The sequence below is a fragment of the Dermacentor andersoni genome, chromosome 5, assembly GCF_023375885.2.
Source record: "Dermacentor andersoni chromosome 5, qqDerAnde1_hic_scaffold, whole genome shotgun sequence".
Lineage (NCBI taxonomy): Eukaryota > Metazoa > Arthropoda > Arachnida > Ixodida > Ixodidae > Dermacentor > Dermacentor andersoni.
Genome location: NC_092818.1, coordinates 99,059,135 through 99,071,712, shown reverse-complemented (window position 1 = coordinate 99,071,712; position 12,578 = coordinate 99,059,135). Strand labels below are relative to the sequence as shown.

The following is a 12,578-nucleotide window of genomic DNA, read 5'->3' as shown; positions in this document are numbered from 1 at the left end:
ATGGCGCCGGTCGGGTCCAGAGCCGGATCCGACCCCTTTGACGCCACACGTCGAGGGACGCGGTGGGCGGCGGCCCTTGGCCACGGATGGGGTCCCTGCAATGCGCCAAAGAATAAAATAAATTTTGCAAAAGGCATCGACGATGACCGTCAATGTGAGCCAGTGGGCGAACGCTTCAAGAAAGTTATTCGCTTTATTAAATGAACGGTATGCTAGAGGACATGTCTTTGCAGCAGTGAGAATATTTAGGTAGCACTTATTGTTTAAGTGCGCAATTCCTTAGAGAACATAGCTGTTAACCAGCACATCTCTAGCGTTAGTATATGTGGACAGCGCGTGCGTCTCAAGCGTTATGCTATGGCATTTGGCGCTCGGCTAACCAACGCGCCCCTTGTGTCGGCACCTTTGCTCCAACCTCGGACCACCATCCTCTGACTGGCCACCACTGACCACGAAAACGGACCAAAGAGCCGAAAAAAAAAGCAATTCGATTTAAAAACGAAAGGAATTCTGGTCACTGACCAAGTGAAAATTTAATTGGTAGTTCATCGAAGATGAAAATTTCCCAGAGTTTGTTTACAAAGTTCCCTGGGCGGATTGCAGACACAGCTACATTGGTGAAGCGAGCTAATTCCCTGGATGACAGAAAGAGCACAAGCGTGACGTCGATAAGAACAATAAGCTGCCTGAGGCAATGGCGGCGCAGGCGAGCAGGTGCAAACATATAATCAACTGGGACAACGCAACAGCGATCGCCAAAATGAAAAAAAAAAGAAACGAGAAACAAAAAAAAAGAAAAACGTGACGAAGAGGATATTACTCGAACCTTTACTGATACAGCTGGCGCCCGATACCATGAAATGTAAGGACGGCACCTTGTCCCAAGTTAATTTCTGATCCTTACATCACGTGCTGCTTACTTAAGCAGACGGCGACCTCATGTCTACTGCACTGCGAACAGGGAGCCCGCATGTGGATTAAAACAATACAGGTGAGGAGTGACTATGGACAAGAATGGGCATAAATATCCTTCAGTAGATCAATCTGTTGCTTAGTGCACGAGATGAATGGCTCGCTAACGCACGCGTTTTCCTTTCTTTTCCATTCAAATCAAGCTTTGTCATTGATTCCGGACACAGTCCAAGCATTTGTACGTGAACAATACTTCCAAGGCGGCAAAAGAAGATCCGGAACCTTTTTGTAGCAAATTGAGTGAGGGGGTGCACCTCAGAAGCACAGGAGACAAATATTTCCGACATTTTTCCGACAATCGTTCCAGCTATACCAAGGTAACTTCTCAAGGGCTGATTGACCTACGGCACATAACGATACGTAATAGATAACGGTGCAATACGCTTCAACGCTGAATCAGGCAGGTCTATATATAGTAGCGTTTACAGTGCCTCTTAACTGATATGCATCACCAAGACTCCAGCTGGCTGTGTCAGTAGGAGCAAAGGTATCACGGAAATAACACACCATGCGATCACTCTAATCGCAAACACCTCACGTACGCGGTGGCATATGCTTCTTTCGGGAGCATAACTATTTTTTTTTCTTCCTATGTTCTCGCGCTGTACAAGCAAGTTTACTTGGGGCTGCCTGACACAATTTAAGCGAACTTATATTTCACACTTGGCCTCACATTCCCGAAGAATTTCAGCTGACGTCGACCACTTCGTCCCGTTGGCGGTGCCTATTTTCCGCCGGCACTTGGAACGCCTTGCCAAAATAATTGCTTTAAGGCAGGGGAATGTCGGAGAAACAGAAAAGGAAAACGATAATAAACGCAATAGAAAGACAGAGACAAACTCGAAGTTAGGGTGCCCTATATATCTTCAACATTGTATATCTTTCGTCCTTTCGGTTTTCCTCCTCCCCTTCTCTGTTTCGCTGGCATTCTCAAGATCATTATAGGTACCCACTCGCCCAACAAGCTATCTTCATGAAATCTTGGTTGTTAGAACGTTATTAATATCTTCCTTTCTTTTTCTTTTTTTAACGTAGGAGCCATGCGTCCGCTTCCAGTTCCGGATTTGGGAAGTGACTTGGGAAAAAAGAAGAAACATATCCTCCATACCGGAGCCAACCCTCTTACTTCTCTCTCTCTCTCTAATGCGCGATTCGTAATGGTGCGCGCCCAAAGCGGGTCACTATGTCGAGAGGGAGGCGGGAGAGCGCATTCTTTGTCGAGCGGTGTGTCGCCAGGTTATGCAAAACGCGCGCGCAACTGGGTCCCCTCCTGCCCTTGGAACACGCGCGCTCTCTACGCCCACCCGCGACATGCTGCGCGCTCTGTTAACGAGATGGTGGGGATGGCGGGGTGGGGGGTTGCAGGCGCACCTTCCTGCTTCCTCCTCACGCGACGATCCCCTCCCTTTCCTCTATATGCGTTCAAGCGCAGTCACGTGGCGTCGCCATCGCCGGAATTGACACGGAAAAAAAAAAAAACCTCATGCTCTTTGCAATCAACGTCGGAGGATGTCTGAAAGCACTGTAACTTGAGTTCCCAACTCGTTTGTGGAGAAAGTCGGGATGGCCCGTGTCCTAGTCGAAAAAAAAAGTGACGACAACAACGCGCGACGCAGTTTTCCGGCGTTATTTTGAGCGTCGCGTCGCCTCTCGTCGGCGGGTTCTTTTAGAGCTGTGTTACTCGGGTAGGAAATGTGTCCCAGCACAATACCAGTAAAAGCAGACTTCGCTTAATGAAGATTTAAAAAGAAAGCATGGTTGCTGCACTATGTCAAAGCGATGATCCTAAGACGGGCGCTAATAGCTTTGGCAGCCAACTTGTTTGGCTGGGTGTAATGGCGTAATAGGTACTTTTGTAATTTTGTAGCCATCTTTTGATATCTGCTGGAGATTGAGCCTTAAATTCCGCCTTTACAAAAAAAAAAATCCCTAAGACGGGAGGACTAACAAATGAACTCCCCGTTATCTTCAGTACTTGGCTAACATTTCGCGCTATAGCCTTACTCAATTTTTATCCCTCCCAATTTATCCCTTCTAATTATAGCCCTGATGCATCGAGAGCGATGACAAAAAAATAACGTGCGCGCAACTTTTCTTTTTTATTATTGTTTTTGTGGTTGAGTGCTTAACGCAAATGTCTGATAAATTCAATGACACCTTAAATAAAGTTTAGCTTTAATGCACGTCTGTGGTCAGGCGAATTACATAGCGCCCTTTCGCATGCTTTCTGAGTTCAATGAACTACTGAGGCACAATGCGTGCGCATCATGCATATGTCACGAATGTATAAGTTATTTCATAGAAAAAGAAAGGTTCAACTCCCAGCATCTGACATGCGTACTTCCGTAATTAGGCGCGTTGAGAGGAAAGCGTTTTCCATGAAGAACGAACAGGCCACCGAACTTACAAGACTGAAAGAAGCCCATCCGCCTACGCCATGAGACATGCTATTTGGGTCCGCTAGTACGGCATATTGAAATCGTACCAGCGATTAGAAGACGCGGCTTCAGGTAGGATACGCATTGAAAATACAAATCATCAGCCTTGATTGCCACCCCCTTCCCCTCCGAAAAATAGACAACACGGGCTACCAGAGTGCGAAATATTGTATTTGGATTCCTATGAACACAGTTCATGTTCGCCTAGTTAGTGATTTCATTCCCAGTATAAGTTAAAAAAAAAAAGATGTGAGTTGTCTTTGAGTCGGAAGCATTCAAAAGAAGGTGAAAGAAATCAAACGCGCTTACGTAGTTAGAGCAGTTGCAGTTACCAAGCTATCACATACGCGGATTTCTTTTACTTTTTGCAGAGACGTGTATACTTCTAATATGCAGTTTTCCATATTTACCCACACAGGTCCCAGAAGACACTTAAAAAAAAAAAATTAGATTGTGGGGTTTTACGTACCAAAACCACTTTCTGATTATGAGGCACGCCGTAGTGGGGGACTCCGGAAATTTCGACCACCTGGGGTTCTTTAACGTGCACCTAAATCTAAGTACACGGGTGTTTTTGCATTTCGCCCCCATCGAAATGCGGCCGCCGTGGCCAAAAGACATTAGGTTGAACCATCTGGAACAACGCCAGTTGCAATAGCCTATAAATATGCAGAACTCCCCAGCTAGCACCAGCTTTGCAGTAGAGTTGAAATGTTTTACAAATGAATTCCACTGCCAAGTACAATAAAGCTACATACGTGAGTTCGACGCATGGGACACGTTTCTGATAATTGAACACATCAAGAACATGCGCATACCTATGCTGCATGTATGTAACTATGGAATAAAATACTTTCTTCTTGGACAACTTTTGGCTGTCATAAATGCAGACCTGAAAGTATTTTAGGGTTATGAACACACTGCTGCCACAGTGCGAATAAAAGGGAACGTGTAACTCACTCGTCGTGCTGGAAGGCAATGCGGTCGCGATCTCGGCGTCTTGGAGCAAGAAATTTGGCTGCTGCAGCATCTTTCTCGGTGGAGGAAGAGGTGCGGGGTTTGGTCGCTGCTGGCGCTCAGGCTGCTGGGCCTCGGGTCGCGGCACCTGCCGCTGCGGCTGTGGCGGGGGCCGAGATCCCGGGTCCGGGTTCAAGGCCGCGCGTGGCGGGGGTTGCGACGGCGGCGGAGGAGGAGGGGGCGTCTCCGGCCTCGGCTCGTCTTCGTCGGGAGCTGGGGTAGCGGCCGCCGCCGCCGCAGCAACGGCTTCTTCGGCGATCCTCTGCACTTGGGCCACGTTGGCACAGCACACGAACCCTTCCTGCGGGCACAGAAGCCTCGGATGGATGGCGTTCTCGCCGAAGCAGGCGAACCGCAGGTAACTCGATATGCAGTTGCCCGGACACGGAGGCGGACCTTGATGATGCTGTTGTTGGGGCGGCTGCGGGGGAGCTGGAAGGGCGTTGGACTCTCCGCCCCCCGGTCTCTCGTCGGAGTTGGGAGGTCTCAAGGGCCTGAGCATGTGCTGGTTCGACTCGTCGTTAGCCAAGCCGACCGGGCCCTGTTGGTTGCCCCCTTGAAAGTCCATGCTGCCGGGGCTAGGCGGTCGGGGTGCTGCGAGGGAAATTGCACTGCTTCGTTGTTTCCGCGTGGTGTTGGGACGCATGAGACATGCGTAGCAGGACTCAATGCAGCAAACGCGCCATTTGTGCAACGCCTTCGTTGCGTGTCGAGGCAGCCTGCAGACGCGGGCTATGCTGCGAGCTATCAGATATCGCTTGCCTATTCTGCTTTTGTTTAGTCGGTACATTTTTGTTCATTGGCATTTATTTCCATTCTGGCTTTACCGGCGTATGGGTTATGCGATAGCGCATCAACACTCTTGCTCGTACTATATACACACGCTAGAACTAAACGCCAGGGGCGCTTTCCTAGAGTAAAAAATTACCTGGGAATCGAAGCATGTAACGACCAAGAGCGTGTATTCAGGAACGTGTCTAAGCGAATTTTGATTCTTTTACTGTATTCTATGAGCCAAATGAGCACTTTGATAATTTGTCGGGTATAAGATTTAGTTTCGACTCATGTACACACTATATTTGAGGCAGCGATAATTGCGCTCGTTCATCGTACCGAACTTATACGCTATTATTCGATCAGTGTTTTTCTAGGCGTTGTGAAGCAAAGGCTCGTGGCGTCTAGATGCATCGAACCAGAAATGAAGCACGCAAGATGTTTGGCGGATTTTACGTTTTCATTAGCGCCTCTGGGCGTAATAATCACGTGGTATGCTCATTTCGGCCGCCTCATGCGAGCGCACTGCTAATTAATAAATAAAATTTTCAATGTCGATAGACTGACTTATTGCAGTTGCGCAAATGAAGCCAGTCAGCGCTGAAGGCATAGGCATTTAGTTAGGAAGAGGAAAAGCGTTCCGCCATGCATAAGACTCATGCTCACACCTCACGGCTGTCGGCGCTCGTAACGCCACCGTTGGACGCTGGGGACATCGAGCTAATGCACTTTGGGTCAAGTTGAAAGCGAGCGCTTTTGTGACGCACAGTGGCTGCATTTGGTTACCAAGCGATCACCCAGCCCACTCCGGTGGCGCAAAAAGCAGTGGCCATCATGCGGTTAGATTATAGCCTCTGAATAGCTGCGCACTGCACGGAATCCTTGGAAGGAAGGGGGGAGGGGGGGAGGGAATACTCGTGAAATGCCAATATATATCGCGCCGTGGATGGCTATATCTCGAAACTCATTTTCGTCTCGTTTATTTATATAAGTAGACAAGACCTGATCACTATAGTTGGCTACAAATATGTAACAGAAAAACGTGCATGAATGCGCTTCATCATACGAGTAATTACCGTATTTCAGTTGAATGAAAAGTAAATAAAACAGTGGGTGTGTATCCCTTCGCTTCCTTCGGCTATGGCCGCAAACAACGCGTTTTTGAGAAACCGTTCTTGCCTTTGAGACACTTCTCTGCTGGAAAATCAAGCACGACAAGTCAAGCTGAAAGTTCACCAAATTTCTTACCGACGTACTTATTATCCTCCTTCTTCTTCTTACGCCCACATTTCGTTCGCCTGCCTATCTGTGCCATGAACAGTCTTCAAGTGCCAATTAGTGTGACAGTGAGGCAAAAACTACGAGTGTAAATTTGTCATGGTATGAGATTTCCTTGGCTTGTTGAATATGTCGAGAAATGCTAGACGTTTTATTCAACGTAACGAAGCACTTTTCTGAACAGACGTTTCAACGTGATTCTGATTTTACCGAAGATAGCCAATGCAAATTAGTGTTGTCACCTAGTCTTTGGAAGGATTCCGCTGAAGCAACATTCAAGATCGGCTAATATCTTCTATAGAACGGTAAGTATATTGGTCAGTCTGTTAAAAAGAATTAGCATGGTAATCTTCATTAGACAAAAAGTCATCCATACAGTAAGAGTTCATTTTTACCGTTAAAATATTAGAAATCTCCTACATCTAGGCAATATTACACTGAAATAGTCACACTCCTGAAGCGTGCCGAGTCTCCAGGCCTAGCAAAATGATCGAAGGCACGGCGCATTTTGAGGAAAAGCGCACCTTACGGTGGCGCGGTTCGCGCCTCGATCCCTTTTCATGAGACAATTTGCGTGATCTTTCGCATGAAATAATTCATCTGTGGCTTGGAACATAAACGGCTAGACTGGCCAAGACAGTTCAAGGCCCAATCGCAGTGCGTGTTTTTGTTGAATTTTTGAAAAGCCACCGACTACGAAAGGTTTTCTATTTTCACACAAATATACATATGGTATTTCGTACTACTTGGTTCCGGAACAAAAGCAAAATATATGGTCTTGGTGGGATGTTTTCGTGGTGGAGATAAATACTCAGAGGCTTCATTTACCTTTTTATCGCGGCAGTGTCGTCGCACATTACAGTGATTTCATTCAACGAATGTGACAGTACTAAAGCCACGTGCATCTTGGCACCCTGCTCGGCGTCACAGAAAAATGATATACTTAAGACTCCGAATTTGTGAGCCCACAGTGCACCAGAAATGAAACAAATTCGAGTGAGGCATTCGCCTGAGCTATATCGGACGTGAGGGGATGGCCAGGAAAACAGAAGTAAACAAGCACGAGCATAAAACTAAAGGAAGACACGCAAGCATGTACAATCGGTCAAATCATGTTTAGCGCCATAGAAACAGCCACAGGAAGTGTTTATTTGACGCTTCCACACTATCCTAAATGTGTGGTAATAATGACGTCCCTTCCACTACAGCATTTCACTGTGAATTGTTGCGAGAACATGTGCGAAATAAGTACTGTGCTAATTCCTACCTCGTATTTGGACTCATGACCTATAAGAGAACTGTTTTGACTAAGTCGTACATTCTAGAGTCGGGCCCTAAATATTTACCGTGTGAGTTTCCAAGATGGAACAACGCTGAAGTTACATATCAGATTAAGCACGCGCCTTGAATGTTGCTCGCACAGTTCTGTGGAGCGATGCTGCGTCAATTCCTTCAGATCTGCGGCCTAAATCACAAAATTTTTCGTACGCGAGAGCGAATGGTGAGATAACGTATCAGCCACTCGTGATGACGATCCCACCGTCAGCGGAGGCAGCCAGCCAATGACAAATGGTGCAAATGCCTATCATGGACGCAAAGCTTTATGGATTTTGCCACATATGTTCCCTACGCCTCTTCGACGAGGCCAAATTCTGTGCACTTCAGGTGAGCTATGAGTCCCGCTTACCAGGGCGTTGTAAAGAACCAGGAGGGTGGTGTTGTGACGGTCTCAATCGCTTTGGCGGGCCAATTCCCTGTTTGACTGGTCGAACTCCATTTTGTGCTCCCTGCGGGGGCATCTGAGGAGGTTCCCTGTGGGGAAAGTCTGGCCTCCCTTGCTGTGGCGGACCGAGGTGCTCGTGCTGTGGTCGTCGGTGTCCCCCACCACCACTCTCCATGGCAAGCTGATCCATCATTGCCTGGTCGACGGGTATCACGGCATTCAGCTGGTCGTGCGCCTGCGGGTGGTTCTGGTACGGACGTTCCTGCGGTATGATGGCTCCGAAGGGCCTCTGTTGCTGCATCGCTGGCCTCTGTTGACGCATGGGAGCCCCTTGTTGCGGTGCGAAATATCCACCTCCGGGTCTCTGGTCACGCTCTGGCTGGGAGCAGCAGATGGTTCCACTCGGACACGTCGTGGTGCGAAGGACGAGCTGCGCGGGCTTCTGGCAAACGCCACTCAAGAAGGGCGGGAGGCAGCGGCCGTCGCAGGCCGGTATGGGAGGCTCCGTGGTCGTGGCCGACGCGCTGACGCAGCAAGAGCCGCCCGTAGGGCACGAGTGAACCGTCGACACGTGGTCGCAAAGAATGCTGAGGAGAGGAGACACGCACGATCCAGGGCACTCCGGGAGCTTCGATTCCTGCCCTGCATCGCGCGACGGAAGGTGCTCAGGCTGTTGCTGGAGCGTGCCGTCGTCCGGTTGTTCAGCCTGAGGTGGACCATCCGCGGAAGTGCAGCACACGGCGTCAGGACCGCAGGATGGCGAGTTGAGAATGCGGTGGCAGTACTGTGACAGTCCCTTGCCGACGCAGACACCGGGACACACGTCACGCTGAGTCGAAGCCTGCGTGGGCTGCGGTGGAGGTGGCGTCGACGACGGGCGCTGCTGCGGTGGTGCTTCCACTGTTGGAGTCACGGGAGGAAGAGGTGTGGGGACGGTCGCGTTGGTATCTTCGTCAACTGTGGAAGCAGGCGAAGTGGCGGGAACCATTTCGTCTTCGGCTAAGGGTGCTGACGTCTCAACCGCCGTGCCGCCCAGGCTAAACTCCTTGGGAACACAGCAGCGTAGGTAGCTGGCGCCGCACTGAATCTCGTCCACCACTTGGTCGCACAAAAGGGCGGTGATAGCGTGCACGCATTCCCCTGGACACCCACGGGCTTTGGTTGTGGATGTCAGAGAACCCAGTATTCCTAGAAGCAAAAGGATGCATCAAAGAGCACTGTTAACATCAAGATTACTATGCACACACTACAAGCGCCACTCGTTCCCCAATAGCATTAAGCCAAATGAGTCTGATATTTGTCAACGACGAATAGTATGGACCATACATAAGAGCCCACCCCTGGGCTAAATTACGCATATATAGAATACTATAGGAATCGCAGGCAAAGCACATCACTTCAAATGATTAGCACGCAGGCTAGTTGGCTAGCCCTGAACAGCAGTTCATGCGAGAAAGTAAGACATCGTAGCCGCTATGACTGATGGAGAAGCAGCCATTTATCAAATGAGCGAAAGCCAAATCAAGAGCACATTTGATTGTGACAACCAGTACCATGCTCCTCGGATCCTCTTTCACAAAACGCGTCAGCCATGACGTTCACTTTACGGCGCCATTCGCGCCGTAATAGGCATCGTTGTTAGTGCTTAATTTCATGCTCATGAACACTTTATCGTGTGTTCGAATTTCCAGACCTTAGGGGGTGGAATCTTCTCAACCACCATTGTAAATTTGCGTCTACAATCAAAGCCGTCTTCACACAGATCTCACACAAGCAACACACCAAATCCTGTTAAAATCAGTCTTACCCGATAGTATGGCAGACGTGTCCTGGGCTCTAACCTCGGTGGTCGTTAGAAGAAACATTGGAAGTAGGAACATCCAAAACGGAAGGCTGGCGAGTGACCGATCCATGCTGAGGCGCCTAGGCAGCGTCGTTATGCAGCGACCGCTGCTGCGATTCGTACGCAGCACTGCAGCCGGATGCACTGGCAGCGTCGGGGCAGCAGCTGAGAGCCGTGCTGGTGGCGCGTCGGTGGTTCACGAGCACACAAAAACACTGCGACCACCAGAGGTAGGGGGAGGGGTTGGGGGAGGGATAGGAACCGCTGCTTCCGGAAACCAGTTCGGGCGAGGTCGTCGCTCCCTGGGTCGGCGGAGTGCCCCGGGGGGAAAGAGGGAGAGGAAGACGATGAGGAGGAGAGGCATGTGTCTGTCCGTTTCCAGGTCAGCCGGATCATGCACTTTCCAGCAGGAGAAGGTCACGGCCAAGGACGGCAATTGAGCAACAGCTGCGGCCGGCGCTGGACAAGAGTCGGCCAGACGCCCCTAGGGGCTCATACCGTTACTCGTGAGGAGGTGAAATCGACTCCTCCCCGTCGCCCGTCCGCACACCCGCCCCTCCTCGTTACGTTGCCCGTCTTGCGTGAGCAGGACGACTGCGGGCAATTCGATTTCCCATTTGGGACGTCTTTGCCTGCAGGCTGTGAGCCAGAATGAAACTACACTTTGTGTAAACACGATGACTGCGAATTTTTGTCAATTACATCATGTTGTTGTTTGGGCTTCTGGCCATAAAGCAGTCCATGTCAACTTCCGAACAGTGTAACTGAACAGTCATGGATTCTAACAATGCAAAGCCATGACTGTTTCCGAGCAGTGAAACAAGAACAGTGATGGCTTTTAAAGACACAACGGCTCGTGATCATACGATGAATACAGCGAAACATCCGACATTCAAATGCCTATGTGTGGTCTTTTTTCCGCGTGGTTCTGACAGCCCGCTCCTTCCTTAATGACGTATTCTTTTGTGAGTGCGCGGACCAAAGAAATGGTCGTGAGAAGGACTTCAGGAGAGGCATGGCGTCTTTCGCGGTCATGTGTGGTTGCAATGCTTCCCTAGAGCAGCGTCGTCTCAGGAGCATCAACAGGGACACGACGTTGACCTGCCAGCGTACAAAAGAAACACAGGAAGTTAGTATCGCAACCTCATTTTAGAAAGCCTTTAAGAATGAAGCAGTCCGAATGGACTGAAATACACAGCGGCCACTGGCAGAAACTACAAGCGCTTAGTGTGGCTCATCGCTTATTGTCTCTGGAATTTTTGCCATTTTTTAACAAACTGTCAACACAACTTCCCTGAATTTATTTTAAGCGTTATTTCAAGAACTGTGTGATCTGTAAAAAACACACAGCTCATGTTTTGTCATGTTCTGTGGGGTATCGTCATGTTCTTCTGTCATGCTCAGAAAGGGTATCGCTAACCGACACTACGCTTCGGCCTCAAATGTTTTCGGCTATCATTCTGATTAGCTGTTTAACGAATTCCGCCTGCTTTCCTCTATAAGTCAGCTGTCATTCGTCAAAGATTTTACTGTTCGCTGTCATTGTGCATCGTTTCCGTGACCGTTTCACTCTTTTTTTCTTTCATCGTATACTTATCGGAAGGTCGATGTCGTCGTGGCTCGAATCCCGCTTTTATCGTTCATATTGAGATTGCAAGCTTATTTCCTTTTATCGCTTCCTGCCGAATGACCCCAACCAAGACCGCCAGCGACGTTTAAAAGAGGCCAAGGCATTCCCCTTCGGCATTTCAATATAATTTCATGGTTCCTGATAACGAAAGATTTTGGTGGCTGCGAAGCTTTACAAGGGGCACCCAACTTACAAAACTAAATAGTATCCTTTCAGGAAATACGATAATGTGTAACGCTCCGTTTTTATCATATTCTCTTCCGCAGAGAGCCCTCCAACCGGAGCTCTCAGGAAGAGTGCACCGACCAATGTCGCGATTATTTCCCCTCTTTTCTGAGTGATAATCTGGAACCGTGATTGGCAGAAATTTGGAAGTCAGCCGCCTGCAGCTCTCCTTTAATTGGGAGCTCTAGTTCACCGATCAACTTCCGCATTAACCTTTTTTTTTTCTTTTTGAGAAGAGAAAGGAAATTTCACCTTGGCGTCCACGCTTCTGAATAATTAGAAGCTGTGCATGCTCCAAGGGCTATGCACTGTAGGAATGGGTAATGTAGAGGGAGAGGGGTGAAGAAATGGTCATTTTATGATGAGTAACAGAGATAACCTGGTTTTGAAGAAATGGCGTGGTGCATAAAGGTAACCAAATTTTCTGATTAGTGCTAATAAAGCAGCAATGAAATATACGCGAATGCGACGTATATAAGCAGCAGTGCTGCGCAGATGAAAAACAACGGCACTGTTCTCTTTTGATAGCCTCCGAAAGATATGGTTACACAAGCCATTCATTCACAATTGATTTTTGTGCACAGACAAAGAGCTCTATCACGTTAGAGTGTGCAAGAGCCACTTAACGAGGACGTATAATGAAATAGATCCACAGAGGCAGCGCTGTCTCTGTGGATC

At 48.7% G+C, this 12,578-nt stretch overlaps 1 protein-coding gene across 1 annotated transcript in view; it reads right to left on the bottom strand.

The window, feature by feature from the left end:
* Positions 1-10,237, bottom strand: part of mas (trypsin-like serine protease domain-containing protein masquerade) — a 44,004-nt gene extending 33,767 nt beyond the window's left edge. Inside the window, exons 1-4 of the mRNA XM_050179727.3 lie at positions 10,010-10,237; positions 8,167-9,390; positions 4,371-5,021; positions 1-95 (exon numbers count right to left, since the gene is read on the bottom strand). The exon at positions 1-95 is cut by the window's left edge and continues 54 nt beyond it. Coding sequence (XP_050035684.2) covers positions 1-95; positions 4,371-5,021; positions 8,167-9,390; positions 10,010-10,115 — 2,076 coding nt within the window. The 5' untranslated portion in view covers positions 10,116-10,237. The remainder of the gene's footprint in view (positions 96-4,370; positions 5,022-8,166; positions 9,391-10,009) is intronic.
* Positions 10,238-12,578: the final 2,341 nt, after the last annotated feature.